This window comes from Schistocerca gregaria, chromosome X, assembly GCF_023897955.1.
Source record: "Schistocerca gregaria isolate iqSchGreg1 chromosome X, iqSchGreg1.2, whole genome shotgun sequence".
Lineage (NCBI taxonomy): Eukaryota > Metazoa > Arthropoda > Insecta > Orthoptera > Acrididae > Schistocerca > Schistocerca gregaria.
The window spans coordinates 657,178,897-657,202,031 of NC_064931.1; the positions used below are offsets into that span (position 1 = coordinate 657,178,897).

General features: G+C 42.8%; 1 protein-coding gene across 1 annotated transcript in view; it reads right to left on the reverse strand.

Annotated features, from left to right (window-relative positions):
- Positions 1-23,135, reverse strand: part of LOC126298793 (uncharacterized) — a 484,775-nt gene that overhangs the window by 394,239 nt on the left and 67,401 nt on the right. Inside the window, exon 2 of the mRNA XM_049990259.1 lies at positions 12,935-13,070. Coding sequence (XP_049846216.1) covers positions 12,935-13,070 — 136 coding nt within the window. The remainder of the gene's footprint in view (positions 1-12,934; positions 13,071-23,135) is intronic.

Below are 23,135 nucleotides of genomic sequence, written 5' to 3' on the forward strand. Positions count from 1 at the left end.
AGTTCAGCCTATGTACCTGCCTCCTAGGACGTGCTATACGATCATTTTTGCGCCTGGGTCAGCCAAGTACAACAAAATTCGTCAGCCTACTCTTTTCACAGATACTATGTCAACTAGTAGTAGCTGACTGGCTTATTATCCTTTAAGGAAATGTGCTAGTAATAAAGATCTTTGTACATTTCCATTTTGGATAAATCGAGCAAGAAGTATCACGCATAAATTGGGTAGAGAATACTTTACAAACATATATTTCAACTAGACGTCACTTCAACCACATGATTTTACATAATTCAACACACTGCTAGTAATGTTAACTCTACAAAGAACAAAAACTCGTAAATTTCCGTGAGTAATGTCTGCAACATTCACCTGTTCGACGACATGAGCAGTTGATTAGTTTCTTAAACAATTATCATCTGATCATAACTGTAACTAAAGGGCTGATCTTCAGAGCATCCTGATCGAGCCTATACGTAAACCAAACACTTTGTCACATTCCTCCATTATTCTTATCCATGTCAGCTGATGAGAATATAAGTCAGGGAGATTGGGTTACATGAAAAAATACAGCTACTAGTCTCTTTCTGATAACTGTATTAATGCCAAGGCGCGGTTCTGATTTTTATCATTCTTACATTATTATAAAAAAATTGTATAGTGTTTCAGCGCCGCATCATTTTAAAAGTGGATATGAAAATTCGTGTGGTACAAACACACACACACACACACACACACACACACACACACACACACACACACAAAACTGAAATAGTGCTTAGAAGATATAGATTCAAACACAACTGCAGCATGGAAATTACAGCCAAGATATATTTAATGGTGATGAATATATAAGTATATAACGTCAAATAAAATAAAAAATAAATAAAGTGAAAAAATAGTTGATGCTATATTTCTTCAAATAGCCTGATACACAGCCCCGGAGCTACGCAATCAGCATCACGTATAAATTAAGGAAATTACATGAAGAATCGTCTTGGACGGGAAGTTGTGCATTTTATTTTTGAAAGGGCCACATTTGCATTCAGCTGAAGCGATTTATAAAACCACTGAATGTATGAACTTGGATGGTCAGTTGGGTTCTCGTCTGAAGGAGCATTTTAATATAACATTTATAGCTATCGCAACATTCGGCGTCAATCTTTGTATCTTTTTTTATTCATTTGGCACATTTCTGTATAATAAATGAAATATTTGCTGTCCTAGAGTGTAAAGAAAAGCACACGTAGAAAAGGCAGGTTGTGCCAAACCTACATGAGTTTGCCACATTATTCTGTAATCTAATAGTAATATTTTCAATCAAACTGTGACTATGTTTAATTTCTAAATAAATTATTTAAACACGAGGCCTGTTGAAAAAATAAGAATACTTGTGAAGAGATCATATTAGAGGGGAAAATGGAAATTGTCATGTTTCTATTAATTAAACACGATTCATTATACAATATAGCAGAGCAGACCAGATGAGCCTTGGACAAAGATGACGATACGAAGGCAAGTTTAGTGTCTTGGAACCTTTCATGGATTCTCCAGGCGGAGGGATACAATGTGCAGAGATACACTGCATAGTTCCTCTGCCAGGACACCTGCTCGAGAGGACAATGCCATCCCATGTACAGAACTGGCACTACCTGTGTCTTTTCACAGGCACATAATCGTTTCGGAAAACAAAATATTACTTGGACTGTAAAACATCACCTCGACTAGGATCAGATATTTTACACAGTGTCGAAAATAGGAAAATATGATTTAGAAACATATTTAAACACAACAAAGGCCCAAGGAGAATATACAAGACACCACCTATGCTTTGGAGAAGAATTAACCTGATCGGTGACGAATCCATGAGCCAGTTCTTTTTATGGTAGCAGTTTGGCACCTCCTCACAGGCAACGACATCTGCCGAGGGTCAGCTTTGAACGTAAGCAGGTGGCGGTAACTGCGAGCCACTAACATTGGCCTCCCGTATCTAAGCTAATGCCTGTCCAAATGGTACTGCCTGCCGTAAAATTCTACTAGCATGAAGTTCACGTCCTAGCTTTCAACACAGATTTCGTCGGACTGGATTCTTTTGATCCACTGCTATACGTTTAGCTGATTTATTATGACACCTCCACATTATAAGACATGTTCCCGCCTGCTTTACATCCTAATCAAGATTGAAATAGCAAAAAAACCTGACGAATTGTATTTACTCCCTTTTGGGACTAAGATCGAAAGGAATGCGAGTTATTAATCGATTGCATGTTGTCGAATAGGAATATCCCGATATTATGCTGACTTAGAGACATCTTTAACTGAGATAGCTTTCGACTGGAAAACTCTCTTTGAAATTCTAAAGGTAGCAGGGGTAAAATACAAGGAGCTGAAGGTTGTTTACAGCTTGTACAGACACTAGAACGGCAGTTGTAAAGTGTCGAGCGGCATGAAAGGGAAGCACTGGATGAGAAGGGAGTGAGACAGGGTTGCAGCCTGTCCCCGAAGTTATTCAATCTGTACATTGAGCAAGCTGTAAAGCAATCTAAAGAAAATCTGAAGTATGAATTAAATTTCAGGAAGAAGAAATAAAAACTTAGAGGTTTGCCGATGACATTGTATACTATCAGAGACAGCAAAGGATTTGAAAGAGCAGTTGAACGGAATGGACAGCGTCTTGAGAAGAGGATGTAAGATGAACATTAACAAAAACAAAACAAGGATAATGGAATGTAGCTGAATTAAATAAAACGATGCCGAGGGAATTAGATTGGGAAACGAGACACAAAAATCAGCACATGAGTTTTGCTAATTGGGAGGCAAAATAACTGACGATGGCCAAGACAGAGAGCTTATCAAATGAGGACTGGCAATGGCAAGGAAAGTGTTTCTGAAGAAGAGAAACTTGTCACCATCGAATATAGATTTACGCGTTAGGAAGTCTTTTCTGGTGGTATTTGGCTGAAGTGTAGCCATCTACGGAAGGAAAACACAGACGATAAACAGTTTAGAGAAGAAAAGAATACCGTGTTTTGAAATGTTGTGCTACGGAAGACTTCTGAAGATTAGATGAGTAGATCCCGTAAATAATGAGGAGATACTGAATTTAATTGGAGAGACAAGAAGTTTGTGACACAGCTTGACTAAAAGAAGCAATCGGTTGATGGGACACATTCTGAGACATCAAGGGATCACCAGTTTAGCATCTGAGGGAGTGCTGGTGGTAAGGTTGGGATGTATAAATCATAGAGAGGGACCAAAAGATGAATACAGTAACCAGATTCAGAAGGATGTAGGTTGCAGTAGTTATTCGGAGATGAAGAGGCTTGCGCAGGACAGAGCTGCATGAAACTAGTCTTCCCCGCGGAAGACCACAATAACAACATCAACAACAACAAAACAACAAGAACAACAACGTTGCAATGAATTCGGCATTTAGCGATGTTTCACAATATTTCGCTGATATCATCCCAAAATCTGGAATATTTGAGCGGAGATGATTTTGTTTCACGCATCTGAATTATTGTCTGGAGCTCTAGCATGGGAGGCAAAAGTTAGGGTTCTACATTTAGGTTTATTGTGAGACTCTCCGTTTCTTTGTCTCAAGTGGAGTCTTACTTCACGAATGTTCTGAAATGAGCAGCTAAAATTTATCCTTTTCTGTCATTTTATGCTTCTGTCTGAAGGACGCGAAGCCCCTACAGCCGCTTTATGGCAGGTCACAAGAGCAGAAAAATACATATAGAATTACATCGGTGAACATTTATTTACTTACTCGATTACCTGCCGTCTCCGTCATTCACTTGCATATGGGTATGATGGGACGCCTACAATGTACGACACATTCTCGAAAGCGGAGTGCTGCCAATGTGGTTCTTAGTGTCGGAATTACGTAAATAGATCGTTATTTTTACAGAGTTTGTAGATTCTTCATGCGAGAAACTGCAACCCATTTAAACCCAAATTACTAACTTATCATCTATTGTGATGCCACTCTATTCTGTGACAGAATAGTACCACAAACCAAATGTTGATGGTATCAGTTTATGGGTACGAGTAATGTACACTTAGGGACCCCGTGATCCAGAGGCAGCAACGCTATCCTCTAGCCCATAAGGGGTAGCGACAGCAAGAGCATCTGACTACCCCTTAAATTACCATGCCAAAGCCGTTAATAACCATGCCGATACTATGTCGATGCAGAACAAAGGCACTAGAAAATGATGGACGATTTCAGCCAAAAATCGTACGTGGCGAGCGTGGGCTGCCGTTTAAGTGAGTTTTGTATGCCAATTTGAGGTTGTTCTCCTGCTTTATAGACAATTAATGTCCTGGCTCAATCTGTTCGTCTGGACGTCACCTACACCACTGTGATAACTTATTAACGGTTATCGTTTATACTCTACATGTCGACTCCTCAGAGCCATCATCACCTGGCCTTAACTTTACTTAATATCTGAGAGTTTAGTTAAAGTTCTGAACATTAACGATATTCTACATCTACACTTCGAAGACATCTTATAGACTGTGGCGGAGGCTATGTATACCACTGTCACTTCCACTGTTCTTGTTCCAGTGGTGAATGGTCTTCGGGAATAATGGTTGTTTGAAAGCACCGTGTGAGTTAGAATATTTCTAATTTTATCTTCAAGGTATTTTCGCAAGATTTACGTAGAAAGAAGAGACGTATTGATTGAATTAATGAAAAGTAATTGGTCTCCAATTCTGCTACTGCTAGATAGTTCTGTGAGGCACTACACGTGTACAGTAAGTCTAGGTGACAACTTTTTCCGATTTGACGTCTGTGGAGCCGCGTTGAACAAAGAAAGCCATTAGAAGAATATCAATGCAACTATCACCAAGAGAAACTACAGGAAGCCACTAATGTCACGTCTTGCTCATAGTCTATTCCAACATAACTGTACAGAGATTTGCAAAGACCAGCAGGAGCGGAAAGTCGCCCCAAACTGTACGTATTCGTCTTTCTGAAGCTGTCTTCTAAACAAGTCGTGAGCACTTCGTTGACAGAACGAGCCCGTCTGGGAAGAATGCGCTGGGTAGAAAAACACCGACAGTGGGCTCAAATGGCTCTGAGCACTATGGGACTTAACTTCTGAAGACATCAGTCCCCTAGAACTTAGAACTACTTAAACCTAACTAACCTAAGGACATCACACACATCCATACCCGAGGCAGGATTCGAACCTGCGACCGCAGCTGTCGCGCGGTTCCAGACTGTAGTGCCTAGAACCGCTCGGCCACCACGGCCGGCCCGACAGTGAGGATACACACCTAATGTAGTCGTGTTTTGCTCTCTGATGAGTCACGATTTAGAGTCTAACCATGCAACATGGGGAACAGTATGTGCGAATCTTCCCAGTGCTGAGGTGACGAATAATTGTGAGAACTAAAATCAGCACTGACCAAAATACGATCACTCTCGTTATCCGTAACGGTTATTTGACGACTCTACACATACTAAGAAAGTTATCCGAAACTAAGCACTGTTGTTATTTATTTTCTTTTTATGAACAGCGATGCTCGCCGAGACGTAGTTCAGTTGCAAGATAACGTCCCACAAGCTGAAGCTATTACTAAAATACTAAGGTCAGTGTGCTTCCTAGCTTCAGTCCTATTAAACTTGCCAAGAATTTTCTAGGAAGACACATTGTAACTATTTCCAAGTGTCCGAAGGCTTTCAAGCTGCAAATTGCTTTTCTCGAGAAGCAACATAATGTTTATGAGGAACTTTTCAATAATGTCGTTAATTTCATGCTATGCAAATACAGAACAATTCTGTCCGTTCACAGCGACTACTAAAAATTTTCCAGAAAGTTATTATGGTTTTATCTCTCGTTACTGACTTATTCTATAGGAGCAAAAATTGTCCTTCCATGTCTTGAGCCATATACAAGAATTACAGAACATCGCAGTCAATATGACATGACAGTCTGACATCGTCATTTTTTTTTATCTCTGTACAAAAATTCACAGTTCTAGCCCGGGCTTTTACGTGACGTGTTTTTCATATTTCCGACTGACAAATTTTCTCCATTTACTCGGCCGCATCGCAAGTCATCTACACTGTATCAGCGTTGTTCCGGCTGGGTTCAAAGCTATGATCGAAACACAAGAGGATTAGCATTTATATTGGGTCCTCTCAATTTTGAAATGCAAATTTCACAACGTAATTAAATGCAAATACATATTCCTTCGGTGTTATGAGCCATACCTTGAATGAAGAAGACAGAGGTGTCACTGCATTGAAAAGTGATATAGCGAAATCTCATTAGAAGAAGTAATACTTTTTCGATTCCTACCATATGCGTTTACGTCAGATAGGTGGTTTATTTTCAGCAAGAAGTGTGCCGTGTACTGGAAGTAGTTTAGCAGAGTTGTAGTCACCAGTATGCACTATCCCTTGAGAAGCAAACTTATGCACATTTGCCCATGATGTGTTCTGCGACAGGTGGACTACCAAACAGATGACTGTCATCGTCCTTTGGTTTTTAATGTTTAAAATTTTACCGTCTTTCACCATCGTTTAAAAAATAATAAGCTATTACACTCTTGCTATGAAGTGGATCTGGGATGTGCTAAAACTGATTTTCCTCCATTAGTATGCATTTTGGTATGGTGAGCAACACTATGTATACAAAACAAAACAAAACAAAATCACATTCACCCTACCGCTAAGCCTGGGGTATCCACGTCGCAGCACACACCCAAAATAGTGTAATTACATTCACGCTTAGAGTGTATGACTTAAAGTGCTGCCATCTTGGGTCTTTACTCAGAGACTTTTGCTACCGATACGAACAATCGATTAAATTGTGTTTGAAAGGTGGCAGTCAAACGCCAAATATTATCCGTCTCTCTATAATTATTTAACGTGGAAATAGTTTACACAAACTCATTATATTGGTGGACTCGTGTAAAATAAAGAGTTCTGTGACGTTTAATACTACTGAAGAGCCGGCTGTGTGGCCGAGAGGTTCTAGGCGCTACAGTCTGGAACCGCGCGGCCGCTAGGGTCGCCGGTTCGAATCCTGCCTCGGGAATGGATGTGTGTGATGTTCGTAGGTTAGTTAGGTTTATGTAGTTCTAAGTTCTAGGGGACTGATGACCTCAGAAGTTAAGTCCCATAGTGCTCAGAGTCATTTGAACCATTTTGAACTACTGAAGAGGGTGCATAGCTGCAGGGTTGGGTAAGAATTGAGTCAATTTACCATCATATTTTTGATCTTGTCCAAATTTTTGATTTTATTTCATTTTGGCAATTATGGTCTCCTGTGGTAGATTATATTAAAACATATATCATATTTCATACATCTGTGATAATTTTCCTGCCGTTGATGATGGTTCAGAACCGGAAACGGTAACAAAATAAAATAACGTTATTAAAGACAGCATAGTGTTATGCATTTTCTATAATTTGTGCATGCTGTTGACCATCGCCTAAGCAAAATATTAAGAATTGAGGGTCATAGTCTAGATTGTGCGTATTATTTTATGAAAATGCTTGTTTCTGTTCTACTTAAATCGATATCAAATCCATCCATGCATTACATGGACCCTCCACGCTATGATAACATTATCAGGTCCTTCCATACGGCTGTCGGTGTTGGGCTATGCTGCTCGCTTGGGAGTGTCATCTCTCGTTTTTATAGACACCAGGACTGATATTTTAGTAAAAAATGGCTCTGAGCACTATGGAACTTAACATCTATGGTCATTAATCCCCTAGAACTTAGAACTGCGTAAACCTAACTAACCTAAGGACATCACATAACACCCAGTCATCACGAGGAAGAGTTGCGGACGATACTTAAGCAAATATACGCCATTAAGTGTGCATTTTTGGTGTGCAGAGCAATGATGCTTATCGTTGCTGGACTCACACCCTACCCCTTGGCCCTGTGGTATCCACGCCGTAACAGACTAATGTCCGTCTTCACTACTGTGAAACACATCTCTTCTATTACGCAAACTGCAGGTGGAGGGGGTGGGGGGGGGGGGGGGAGAAGAGGAAAGGGAACGACTTGCCGATATCAGCTACATCGGACCTTCATGAGGAATCGGCGGCGACAAGTGAAAATATGTGCCGCACGGGATCTCCCTCTTACTGTTTTTTTCGCTCTGACCACTTTTTGATCGTACCACTAGCTACACCAAGTAAATGTTTAACAGTCCAGATATTTTCGCTCTTTTCTTTGGAAAGAAAAGATTATTTATAGGCAAATTCGTTAGAAGCGAATATAATTGTAACCATTTAATATTAGATATGCGAGAGAGAATTGTCAGATTAGCCGAGCGGTCTAAGACGCTGCAGTCCTGGACTGTGCAGCTGCTCCCGGCGGAAGCTCGAGTCCTCCCTCGGGCATGGGTGTGTGTGTCCTTAGGATAATTTAGGTTAAGTGGTGTGTAAGCTTAGGGACTGATGAGCTAAGCAGTTAAGTTCCATAACATTTCACACACATCTGACCATTTTTGACCAGAATTGTCAGAGCATGTGCTTCGATAAGTCCCGAAGTTATAAGGCTTCAAATGGCTCTAAGCACTATGGGACTCAACTGCAGTGGTCATTAGTCCCCTAGAACTTAGAACTACTTAAACCTACCTAACCTAAGGACATCACACACATCCATGCCCGAGGCAGGATTCGAACCTGCGCCGTAGCAGTCGCACGGTAAGTGATAAGGAATACCACTCAATCCATGATAAGAAGATTGCAGCATGGCACTGATACCAATGGTCATCACTTCGAACACCTTCTGTAAATGGACGTTCATGCCACCTATTTTACCTTCGTTGACCATCAAAGACCTTACGTTAAATATCACTTGATTCGTCTCGATTGCCGCTGTGCCGGCCGGAGTGGCCGTGCGGTTCTAGGCGCTGCAGTCTGGAGCCGGGCGACCGCTACGGTCGCAGGTTCGAATCCTGCCTCGGGCATGGATGTGTGTGGTGTCTTTAGGCTAGTTCGGTTTAATTAGTTCTAAGTTCTAGGCGACTGATGACCTCAGAAGTTAAGTCGCATAGTGCTCAGAGCCATTTGAAATTCGATAGCCGCTGTCAGAAAATAAGCATCAAACTATAGCATCTCATAAAAAAAAGTTGACCTTCATATATGTGACGCGACACCACCTAGCGAGAAAAAACAGTCATATTATCACCTCCGTTGTCCCAGGCAACTTTTGCCTCACAAACATTTCGGTTACTATCATACGTTCGGAGTTATTCTAGGTGGCAGTAGTTAGTGACTCACCCTTTATATAAATAACTAGGAGATCTTTAAAGTGTAGGTTGATTCTTGTTACATAAACGTGACTCTGTTTATTTTATTTACTTTCGCTGTCAGCCTTTCTCAGCGCCCAAGATACATGCAAATAAATATCTCCTACCTCTTGATGTATCAAGGCGGCGAGTGATGCTATTCTCTGTGTCTCGATGATTTTGCTAATGTTTCAATTTCGTGATTATAAATTATAAAATATTAGTAATTTAGAAAAGAAAAAAAGCAAATAGGAAAGAATAGATAAGATGACTGCCTGCCACCTTCAGTGATAGGAAATTTCCGAAAGAACAGACACCACGCATTCATAGAATTGATTCCCCTCGATGGGCAATGGTAAGCACAATATCGTTCGACTTCCCCCGGGAATTTAAAACTAGCGAGCGTAGAGGACATGGATGGGAACAGCGGATAGGTGCTGACTATTGGGAATGTGGGTCGGCGGAGACCGTGCCGAGATAGTCCGTTCATTTGCGACAAACACTGTGTCCGGGTGGCACATTGGTTAACGCAACTGCCTAACTCACAGCGTCTGACCCGCCGGTGTTCGTGTAGTCTGGACACTGGGGCGCCAAATGGTCGCCTCTTCCCTGCGCGCCCCTCCATCCTTGGTCGAACCGTACGCTTTCATCCGCCTGGATGGTCGTGTTTCGCTGCAGCCAAGACTCATGCGATAGTCAGGGTCAATGGACGGACAATCGCCAACCTTCCTTGAGTCGGGGAGAAATCGCGGCTTGGCCTTTGGATCCTCCTACAGAATGAACATGTGTTGATTGAACGACGTCCACGCTACAGGCCCTATTTCGCGAATCACCACCGTGGGGTTTTGCGCGATCCGCCGCTCAGCTTGGATGTGCCTGGCATGGTTGACTTCACTGCTGCTGCGATGCACTACTAACACTTTCCTCATGTTATTTGAAGCCCATGGCGGGAGCAGCGCCTGATACCACACTTTCCTTGTTTTCCATTAGCGTCTCTTCTATCTGCCACTTGTGTGACACACCATGAAATTTAATGGTTACAATTTAGTATCTCCTTCCCTGACAGTCACTTCTTGTCATCTTCCAGTTGATTGGTGGTGTTGGACCGTCTCATGTTTCAAAAAATAAATATATAAGTAAACAGAAAATAAACGATCAAAAAGTGGTCAGAGCGTATATATATATATATATTCGCTTCTAACGAATTTGCCTATAAATAATCTTTTCTTTCCAAAGAAAAGAGCGAAAATATCTGGACTGTTGGCTCATTTATTTGGTGTAGCTAGTGGTACGAACATGTAATAAACTCATTTACAACGTGCAGCATATCAATTCTACGGGCACAAACGATTCAAAATCATACTGGTTTGAAATATTGTGAACATGAACCACATTTAATATGGTGTGTTGCAAATGTAATTGTGCCACCCAAGTATTGGTAAGCAGCGAGAGAAAATTAATGAGGAAGTACACTAAAAAAAAGGGACTTCTACAGTTTTAAACCTACGAGAGCGCGTTGAAAAGTAATGCCTCCAAATCTTTTATGTGAAAACTCTTTAAGCTTTTTAAATGAAACGGGCGTTTTTAACATTCCGTGTCTTTATCATTAACGCCTCCATATTTAGTTCACAAGGTATTCATCCAGCGACGAATATACACTCCTGGAAATTGAAATAAGAACACCGTGAATTCATTGTCCCAGGAAGGGGAAACTTTATTGACACATTCCTGGGGTCAGATACATCACATGATCACACTGACAGAACCACAGGCACATAGACACAGGCAACAGAGCATGCACAATTTCGGCACTAGTACAGTGTATATCCACCTTTCGTAGCAATGCAGGCTGCTATTCTCCCATGGAGACGATCGTAGAGATGCTGGATGTAGTCCTGTGGAACGGCTTGCCATGCCATTTCCACCTGGCGCCTCAGTTGGACCAGCGTTCGTGCTGGACGTGCAGACCGCGTGAGACGACGCTTCATCCAGTCCCAAACATGCTCAATGCGGGACAGATCCGGAGATCTTGCTGGCCAGGGTAGTTGACTTACACCTTCTAGAGCACGTTGGGTGGCACGGGATACATGCTGACATGCATTGTCCTGTTGGAACAGCAAGTTCCCTTGCCGGTCTAGGAATGGTAGAACGATGGGTTCGATGACGGTTTGGATGTACTGTGCACTATTCAGTGTCCCCTCGACGATCACCAGAGGTGTACGGCCAGTGTAGGAGATCGCTCCCCACACCATGATGCCAGGTGTTGGCCCTGTGTGCCTCGGTCGTATGCAGTCCTGATTGTGGCGCTCACCTGCACGGCGCCAAACACGCATACGACCATCACTGGCACCAAGGCAGAAGCGACTCTCATCGCTGAAGACGACACGTCTCCATTCGTCCCTCCATTCACGCCTGTCGCAACACCACTGGAGGCGGGCTGCACGATGTTGGGGCGTGAGCGGAAGACGGCTTAACGGTGTGCGGGACCGTAGCCCAGCTTCATGGAGACGGTTGCGAATGGTCCTCGCCGATACCTCAGGAGCAACAGTGTCCCTAATTTGCTGGCAAGTGGCGGTGCGGTCCCCTACGGCACTGCGTAGGATCCTACGGTCTTGGCGTGCATCCATGCGTCGCTGCGGTCCGGTCCCAGGTCGACGGGCACGTGCACCTTCCGCCGACCACTGGCGACAACATCGATGTACTGTGGAGACCTCACGCCCCACATGTTGAGCAATTCGGCGGTACGTCCACCCGGCCTCCCGCATGCCCACTATACGCCCTCGCTCAAAGTCCGTCAACTGCACATACGGTTCACGTCCACGCTGTCGCGGCATGCTACCAGTGTTAAAGACTGCGATGGAGCTCCGTATACCACGGCAAACTGGCTGACACTGACGGCGGCGGTGCACAAATGCTGCGCAGCTAGCGCCATTCGACGGCCAACACCGCGGTTCCTGGTGTGTCCGCTGTGCCGTGCGTGTGATCATTGCTTGTACAGCCCTCTCGCAGTGTCCGGAGCAAGTATGGTGGGTCTGACACACCGGTGTCAATGTGTTCTTTTTTCCATTTCCAGGAGTGTATTTCTCCCTACGGAGTCAAAACCTCACCTCTGATTGCACTGCTTCATTACTATCCATGTGAAGTCCTCGAAGGCGTTCTTTAAATTTTGGAAACAGGTGAAAATTGGACGAGGCCAAGCCAGGACTGTATGGGGAATGAACGATGACAGTTAATCCAAGGCGTCGAACAGTTGTAGATGTCGCAGCTGTCGTGTGTGGTCTGGCATTGTCATGTTGAAGTAGAGGGTGATCGATGTGTGGACGGACTCTTCGTATTCGAAACTCGATTACAGGACGCTGTTTCTCACGCACCGACATAGTTACGTTACACACCTATATGCTACACGATGAAATTCGCATCTCTCTCGCGGCAGAGAGGTAGAAATGTGTAGAATAAAGATGTAAAATGTTAATGAAGTCTGCTTTATTTAAAAATCTCTAAGGATTTTCACATAAAAAGTTCGGAGGCATTACTTTTCAGCACGACGTCGTAGAAGATCCTATAGATGATTACAGTTTTATCTTCCAAAAACAAAGAATGCTCGCGACATACTGCAGCCACACTCTTAATGACTGGAAGTAGGACGTGATGCGGCAGGCCGTACCCAAAGCTGAAGGCGTTGCACTTGTCGAGGTCCCGGTCGCACTGCGCCTCGCAGTCTGACACCAGCTGTATGGGCGCCGTGCGGCGCACCAAGGAGGCCGGCAGCCGCTGTCCGATCGCCGTGCGCTCGTAGCAATCTGTAAAAGCACCGCCTAGCTCAGAAAAGGCAATTTAAATTCTAGTTATGTACTACATAAGACACAGGAAGGTAGCTAGGAGCTTTCCAGAATAAATTTTTAATCGGCAGATGAGTGTCTGGTTCAAAAAAATGTGTGTGAAATCTTATGGGACTTAACAGCTAAGGTCATCAGACCCCTAAGCTTACACACTATTTAACCTAGATTATCCTAAGGACAAACACACACACCCGTGGCAAAGGGAGGACTCTAACCTCCGCCGAGACCAGCCGCACAGTCCATGACTGCAGCGCCTAAGACCGCTCAGCTAATCCCGCGCGGATTAGTGTCTGGTGATTTGAAACTTCCTAAATGTTTGAAACCGTGTGCGGGCCCAGTACTCGAACCTGAGACCTGTGTCTTTCGTCGGCGAGTGATATAAGGACTGAGCTAACTAAGCACGACTCATGAACCATCCTCACAGCTTTACTTCCGCCAGTACCTCTTCTCCTACCTTTCAAGCTTCAGGAGAACTTCCATCACAACCGTAGGTGGAAACATAAGCGACCAAAGACACTACTAGGTAGGGCATAGCCACCTATGGCGAGCTAACAAACACAAGCGACAACATAGGCTAGCCCCTGCACGTCAGCAATACTGACTGGATGTGCCAGCTGCTATCACAGCCGACAAACAGGCAACAGCAGGGAAGCCGGTAAACTCGCACACTAACGCACAAACAAACCGCCAGCACTACCCTACGCTGTGAATCCGGCATATGACCTACCGGACACCGACCGATGATGAACCCCACGGGGTAGCCGTGCGGTCCGAGGCACCTTGTCACGGCCCGCGCGGCTCCAACCGTCGGAGCTTCGAGTTCTCCCTCGGGCATGGGTGTGTGTGTTGTCCTTAGCGTAAGTTAGTTAAAATTAGATTAAGTAGTGCGTAAGCTTAAGGACCGATGATCCCAGCAGTTTGGTCCCATAAGACCTTACTACAACTTTCCAAATTGAACCCAACTATTATAGGTATGCTGATGCTGGATGAGAAGTGAACGCCGGTACCCAGCTGTAGCCGCCACGTAACAACGTCAAAGGTATCCGTCTGCATGATACCCACCACTAACTTACCTATCCCTTGAATGATTTCTCGGAGATAGCAACCAATCCGCTACTGTCGCAGAAGTTTTCTTCCCTGGGCTCTTGCCTTGGCACTTTTTTCCCCCTCTACCCTTCAAACCACTACCCTTCGTTCAACTTTCGACCGAATGTTTCTCCAGACGAGCGTACCTTAACGGTTAATCATAACCAGACGTACGCAAACATCGCCGACCCCACATCCTGCAAAGACCTCACTTGGTGAAAACTAATCACTGCGCAGAGATGGCAGTAGACATATTGTGTTGGGCATCATGCCTGTGTGGGCGTGGAGGGGCTCCACCCTTTATTAAAACAAAAGGAGAACTTCTGCAACGTTTGGACGACAGAAGTAGAGGTACTGGCGGAGGTAAAGCTGCGAGGGCGGTTCTTGAGTCGTACTTGGCTAGCTCCGTCATTAGAGCACTTGTCCGCGAAAGGCAAGGGTTCGGGTTTTGAGTCCCGGTCTGGAACACAGTTTTAATTTGCAGTTAGAGTGGGAGGAAAAATTACTACACTGTTTCAGAGGAAGAAAAAATTATACATTCACACCCTGTTAATAGACAGGGCGCAAGCTCAAATCGGGCGATACTGTGGGAAAAAATCGGCGGTACCATTCCATCAAGCGCCGGAAATGAGTTAGTAGAACGTTAAATCTGAATCGTAATACCCGGACGAGGCTCTGAATCACGGTCGTTCCTACAAGATTTCATTGTCTTAATCATTTTACCGGCTCACTGGGTCTTTCATACAACATCACACCTCCTAAAGCAGAATGATTTTCAACCAAATTTTGGGTCAGTTTATTCTTCAAGAGAGCAATTAAGTGTGCTAGTACGGAGAAGGTATCACTGCACAGTGGGCCACTTCTTCCCTGTCGAGTTACGGAATAAGCGGAATAATAACTGTAATATTTTTGGGTAACTGGTCCTATGCTGAGACCTGCCAAATCTGAAACACGGTGTTGTGTTACTAATAGACAGTCAGCCCACCCTAATAATGCAGTATACAGAACCTATAATGTTGTGTAATTTGGGATAAGCTGAACTGGGCAGCACCTACTGCGTAGTGGAAGCGTTACCTTTTCTGGTTTATGATTGGCTAGTATTCGTGAATAGCCACTCCAGAAGGGTCTGACGCCAAGAGGTGTCTGGACAGTCTGAGAGTGGCCGTGCATGGAGAAAGCGTAAGTGGGTACACTATAAAGTACTGATTTTAACCATATTTCATTTCAGTAGAGTGTGATTATTATTCGAAGTCATTGTGAATATGAGTAGTACACATTCAACCAGAATAGTTCTCGTGTGGTGGCATCCCTAAAAAATGTCTGAATTCTCATTGCCCATTGCCACGGAGCCTACTAACCATTTGTGGTGATATCCCTTGCAGTCAAGGTGAGTTGTATCAATGGACCTGCGACCGTGCAGTGTCTTCTGGTTTAGGGGCATCTTTACGGACGACGTACAGTAAATGGAAAGAACAATCACGATATATACCTGAAGTGAAATATTCACTTGCAACGCCCATGTTGTAACAAAGCAAGTGGATACTTTCCAAATGTTGTGTTTTTCTTCCCCCCAAATACTATTATTATTATCACTTACCTTCTTTTGGTTACCTGTGATTCATCAGTATAGTCAGTTTGCCTAAAAACCATGCCAATTACAATATACCAGTAATTTCAGATGTCGTTTTCATTATTCATATGCAACATATACATAGTTACTAACGTCTTGATAAAGTAGACGAAAAAACTATATAAATAATTAATGTATCCATAAAACCAATGACGAAAATATTTTAGCAACATCTGCACTCATTTAATTTCAACGTAATTAAATGTCTAGCTAAAACATTGTTACTGAAACAGAAACCTACATTTAAGCAAACTTGCCGAGTAATTCAATAGAAAATATTTCTGTGTCTGAAGGTTCGCATTCAAACGAATCTTCTACTATTTAGTTACATGGAAGCGTAAATCTTTAATTGTAATTTATGAAAATCCAGCAAACAAAAATAGTTAACTTTAGTTCTAATTAGGTAAATTTATCAAAGAACCTTGTCGGAAGTCATTTAAGTCTGCCTGCGGTGAGTTGTGAAATGAGTAAGATTTGTGTTACAAAATATATGATAATGTGCCGCAGACGAACTAGTACTAAATACAAGTCGGTAAATGTACCTGAATATTAACTGAACTGTGAATCTGTAATTAGTATAATGCACTGTATCAAACTTCAATAACGATAATCATCTACTTTGACAATGTGGTCAGACTGTGAAGTGTGTTGTTTGTAATAATTACTTACTGTGTACATCGTTTACGTATTGATATGAGTGTTAGACTTCAAGGACAACTATTTAGGACCTTTAATCAGAGACTGTGTTAATTATCTGTTTGCCGCACATTAACTTCTGTGGACAGCTATTTCAGTGTTAGATTACTTCACTCGAACATTCATATTATCCGACATCAATCGAGTGTAGTATGTGGGCATCCAGTTATCTGTGCTGTAATTTTAATAGATAAGACTCGATCTGGCAATAAACAGTTGTTCATTCAGTATCTAAGTTCAAGTAAAGTGTTTGAACTGCAAATCTTTTGTAGTATGAATTACTGAAAATAGCCTACTTTCAACCACCAACTTCTAGTCAGATGCGAGGAGGCGCAGCTACTGAGGGCATATTTTAACAGACAATGGCTAGGCTACAACGTGACATATCTGGCTGTTACTACCATCCCCGGCAGTAATGGTGACTGAAGATGTTGCGTAATGTGAGGCAATCAAAGAGAAACAGCAAGAACTCTATATTCCAATAACAATTTTCAAGAGTGCCTGTAACTCTTCGAGGGCAAATACGAGGGTTGTCCAGAAAGTAAGTCGCGAAATGGAAACCATTGGGAAAATCCGGTATAGCTTTGAACAGATGTGTTGGGCAGTGTCTCTAGTATGCCCGTCGATCGTGTCGCGTCGCTCTTTTCAGCTTTAGGTAAACAGTGTGCACGTAAAGATGCGTAGGTAACAGCGTCTCCCGCCAAGTTCGAGGGCATGGTTAGAGATTTCACCTGTGTCAAGCAGCCCACATAACACAACTGCCGAGCAGTTCCTTCTCATGCCAATACTCGGCCGTTCACTGCAGGGGTAATGAAGACGCTCCTGCAGCATTTCCGATGAGAAGTGTTTGATCACCCACAATATAGTCCGTAATTGGCTCCCCCTGAATCTCATCTCTGCTCACAAAAACCGCTGGTCATGAAGACAAAATTTCTCCACAGACAACGAGCTGCAGATCAGTGCAGATAACTGGCCGAAAGGACAGGCGGCTGCTTTCTATGGGGAGGATACTGGGAAGTTGATACAACACTACGACAAAACTCGAAGAAGAGAAGTAGGTGGAAGGTGTTCCTAAATGTTGCAAATAAAACGTTTCTGGTTTTCACTGTGGTTTCCATATCGCGACAGATCGGAACGTACTTTCTGGACAACCCTCGTATTACCGATTCTCTCCAGCCGTGATAAAGGTATTTCTTCATGACAAATGTTCTCTTGACTGTGTTCTGTTACGTGCTTAGATTTTTTGTGTAAAGAATTAATGGAAATAAGAAAGTAAGATTTAGTTTGTCATAGAAGTGGTCACCGGATGTGACTGAGTGACGAGTAAGTCGCAGTTTGCTCCTAGTGCGCTCCTCCGATACTCTCGTGTGAGGCGAGCAACAAGTCGGTCACAGGTGGAGGGAACAGAGAACAGCATCATTAAACTGAAATAAAGTTAGCTCGCGAATGCAGAGATATCGACTAGTGCGTCCCAGTTGTGTATTTCTGGTACTGTTGTAAGAATCGATGAAGAAACGGAGGGCGAGTTCATTTTACATTAGAGAGCGGACCGATTTTCACCCACCTTGTGTGTTCCAGTATACCAAATGTGCATAATCTATTCTGAGAAGATTGTGCTTTTGTCGTGGGGAAATGAATTACTTTTGACTACACTACTGGCCGTTAAAATTCCTACACCAAGAAGAAATGCAGATGATAAACGGGCATTCATTGGATAAATATATTATACTAGAACTGACATGTGATTACATTTTCACGCAGTTTGGGTGCATAGATCCTGAGAAATCAGTACTCAGAACCACCACCTCCGGCCGTAATAACGGCCTTGATACGCCTGGGCATTGAGTCAAACAGAGCTTGGATGGCGTGTACAGGTACAGTTGCACATGCAGCTTCCACTGTTCAAAGTGCTGTCAATGCGAACAAGAGGTGACCGAGACGTGTAACCAATGGCACCAAATACAATAACGCGGGGTGATACGCTAGTATGGCGATGACGAATACACGCTTCCAATGAGCGTTCACCGCGATGTCGCCAAACCCGGATGCGCCCATCCTGATGCTGTAAACAGAACCTGGATTCATCCGAGAAAATTACGTTTTGCCATTCGTCCATCCAGGTTCGTAGTTGATTACACCATCGCAGGCGCTCCTGTCTGTGATGCAGCGTCAAGGATAACCGCAGCCATGGTCTCCGAGCTGATAGTCCATGCTGCTGCAAACGTCGTCGAACTGTTCGTGCAGATGGTTGTTGTCTTGCAAACGTCCCCATCTGTTGACTCAAGGATCGAGACGTGGCTGCACGATCCGCTATAGCCATGCGGATAAGATGCTTGTCATCTCGACTGCTGGTGGTACGAGGCCCTTGGGATCCAGCACGGCGTTCCGTATTACCCTCCTGAACCCAGCGATTCCATATTCTGCTAACAGTCATTGGATCTCGATCAACGCGAGCAGCAATGTCGCGATACGATAAACCGCAATCGCGATAGGCTACAATCCGACCTTTATCAAAGTCGGAAACGTGATTGTACGCATTTCTCCTCCTTACACGAAGCATCACAACAACGTTTCACCAGGCAACGCTGGTCAACTGCTGTTTGTGTATGAGAAATCGGTTGGAAACTTTCCTCGTGTCAGCACGTTGTAGGTGTCACCACCGGCGCCAACCTTGTGTGAATGCTCTGAAAAGCTAATCAGTTGCATATCACAAAATCTTCTTCCTGTCGGTTAAATTTCGCGTCTGTAGCAAGTGATCGTCGTGGTGCAGCAATTTTAATGGCCAGTAATGTATGTAGAAATGAATTTTAGATGATTGACAGTTTTTTCAAAAAGAATAAACAGACAACCATGTAAGCAGAAATGAAGATTATTTATACACTGCCTGACGAAAAGTGAAACAGCCAGGAGGGCAGGAGGAAACGACATGAAATGTCATGCGTTGAGAGTGTATATAATATTATTTCAGGGATTACAAATTCGAGTCAAATTTATAAGGATTCTGCTGGATGAGCCCACTTATCAGTATGAAGTTGCACACTCCCTGGCCTGAATCTGTGGACTGATTCAGCTGGGAAGGCTGTCATAAAGCCGTTATATCATCTCCTGAGGCAAGCTGATCCACAACTGTTGTAACTGGTCCTTGATATCGTTGGTACTGGCACTGGGGCAAAAGTTGATGGTCGAGCTCATCCCACACGTTCTATCGATTACGTATCTGTGGATCTCGCTGGTCACAGGAGTACCTCAACGCATGCAGTTCATGGAGATGCGTGTCATGTATGGACGAGCATTTTTCTGTTGGAAAGTGGCACCACGATACTGAGAGGTAACACACGAGAACGCAGGATGTCCGTGACGTAGGCTGGGACGATAATTCCCTATTCCGCCTGATGCTGGCAGGACGACACGGGTACACATTACTTGGTCTCGGATAGCAGGTGCAAATGTGAAGGGGTTACGATGTGCTTGGTGAAAAATACGGTGATCATCCATCGTGGTGGTTAGAAATAGTCGACTGGAACCTTGACAACGAGTATCCCTGCCCTCATGTTCCCATGTAGTTGAATATCGGGCCACTGTCATATCCAATGCCTTACATGTCGGGATTTGCACGATTTGACCAGCTGGTCAAATTGAGACCCCACAGTGAGGTCACTTTTAAGCTCTAGCAGGTGTGCAGCACCTCCGTATCCTCCACAGCGATGACTCAACATCAGCCGTTGTTCACGCCCCTTATATGACCTACAAGTCCTGGTAACAATACTAAACTGCACTCCGGTGGTCGTTCTACCAGTCACAGAAAATTGCTACTCTGATCATTTACATATCCGCCGATCGTGTGTAAGGTTACGAAGTTGCATTGACTTCCAACCATGCTTAACTTCTTGTCTGGCAGTGTATTTTACATCGGATTAATTGACAGTAAAACTTCAGAGACCAAATAATTACTCTTTGTTGCGGAAAAAAATATGTTCTTATTTTTCTTAATTTTTGACGAAAGCTTTTTCGACTGTATCACTACAGCCTATGAAAAATTATCATGGCTACGTGTCGATAAGCGCAGAGATTATCATAGCCTATGTTTCCTCTTATGTCTTGTCAACCACTGCACTTCCTCTTATTTATCTCCAATCCTTACACTACTATCTGAACAGCACAGCATAAATACTCCTTCTCAACAAGTAAAATCCTCTCTGCACCACTACACAACACTGTTATGTTCTCCAAAGAATTTACTGTATAAGGATCTCGATTTTGGAACAATATTCCTCAAAATACTAGACAAATTAAAATCCTTCAAACTTCATAACACAGCTAATGACCCACCTTCTATCACAATAGCTATCTCTTCCATATATTTGTCTACTGCTCACTCTCGCCAACCCTCCCTCTGACACGACTTCCCCCCCCCCCCCCCCTTGTCGGCAAAGTCCTCTGTTGAAATTCTATTCTTTCCTAACACTCAGTGTTGCTTTCGTTTCAGTCTTCTCCTCTTTCATTATACTTTCCACTTCTTATAATATCGAACAACGCTTCGCATGTGCTGCACTAGTCAATATCATTCTTAATGGCTTGGTTCAAATGGCTCTAAGCACTATGGGACTTAACATCTGAGATCATCAGTCCCCTGGACTCAGAACTGCTTAAACCTAACTAACCTAAAGACAACACACACATCCATGCCCGAGGCAGGATTCGAATCTGCGACAGTAGCAGCAGCGCGGTTTCGGACTGAAGAGCATACATCTACATAGATACTCTGCAAATCACATTTAAAAGCCTGGCAGAGGCTCGGACATAACGGCGGCGTCCATTCTTAATGCCTCTATTGCTTTATTACTTTTATTACTGTTACTCTTATTATTATTCTTTGTTTTCTCAGACGTTATGTCTGGTCAAAAATGGAAAGTGACGCGGACCTTGATCAAGAGTGACTTCCTGTTAACTGTACCGTATATGTTACATTGCATTTAGGAACTTTCGGGTAACTGAACATGTATCAATAATTACAGATTTCTGTAGTTGTATATATAAGTTTGGATGTAGCTGTATTGCGTTGATGTATTGGTGGATATTGTGTGGCATGAGTCCTGTAGTTGATAGTATAATTGATATAATGTCAACTATATCCTGATGCCACATGTCCTTGACTTCCTCAGCCAGTTGGTTGTATTTTTAAATTTTTTCTCCTGTTTTCTTCTGTATATTTGCTGTATTGGGTATGGATATTTCGATTAGTTGTGTTAATTTCTTCTTTTTATTGGTGAGTATGATGTCAGGTTTGTTATGTGGTGTTGTTTTATCTGTTATAATGGTTCTGTTTCAGTATAATTTGTATTCATCATTCTCCAGTACATTTTGTGGTGCATACTTGTATGTGGGAACGTGTTGTTTTATTAGTTTATGTTGTATGGCAAGTTGTTGATGTATTATTTTTGCTACATTGTCATGTCTTCTGGGGTATTCTGTATTTGCTAGTATTGTACATCCGCTTGTGATGTGATCTACTGTTTCTATTTGTTGCTTTCAAAGTTTGCATTTATCTGTTGTGGTATTGGGACCTTTAATAATATGCTTGCTGTAATATCTGGTGTTTATTGTTTGATCCTGTACTGCAATCATGAATCCTTCCGTCTCACTGTATATATTGCCTTTTCTTAGCCATGTGTTGGATGCGTCTTGATCGATGTGTGGCTGTGTTAGATGATACGGGTGCTTGCCATGTAGTGTTTTCTTTTTCCAATTTACTTTCTTTGTATCTGTTGATGTTATGTGATCTAAAGGGTTGTAGAAGTGGTTATGAAATTGCAGTAGTGTAGTCGATGTATTTATATGAGTGATTGCTTTGTGTATTTTGCTGGTTGCTGCTCGTTCTAGAAATAATTTTCTTAAATTGTCTATCTGTCTATAATGTAGGTCTTTTATGTCGATAAATCCTCTTCCTCCTTCCCTTCTGCTTAATGTGAATCTTTCTGTTGCTGAATGTATGTGATGTATTCTATATTTGTGGCATTGTGATCGTGTAAGTATATTGAGTGCTTTAGGTCTGTGTTACTCCATTTCACTACTCGAAATGGGTAGGTCAATATTGGTATAGCATAAGTATTTATAGCTTTTGTCTTGTTTCTTGCTGACAATTCTGTTTTCAGTGTTTTTGTTAGTCTTTGTCTACATTTTTCTTTTAGTTCTTCTTTAATGTTTGTATTATCTATTACTATTTTTTGTCTGTATCCTAGATATTTATAGGCATCTGTTTTCTCCATCTATTCTATGCAGTCGCTGTGGTTATCCAATATGTAATCTTCTTGTTTAGTGTGTTTTTCCCTTGACTGTGCTATTTTTCTTACATTTGTCTGTTCCAAAACCCATATTTATATCATTGCTGAATACTTCTGTTATCTTTAGTAATTGGTTGAGCTGTTGATTTGTTGCTGCCAGTAGTTTTATATCATCCATGTATAGCAAATGTGTGATTTTGTGTTGGTATGTTCCAGTAATATTGTATCCATAATTTGTATTATTTAGCATGTTGGATCGTTGGTTCAGAGCAAGGCGGAACCAGAAAGGACTTAATGAGTCTCCTTGGTATATTCCGCGCTTAATCTGTATTG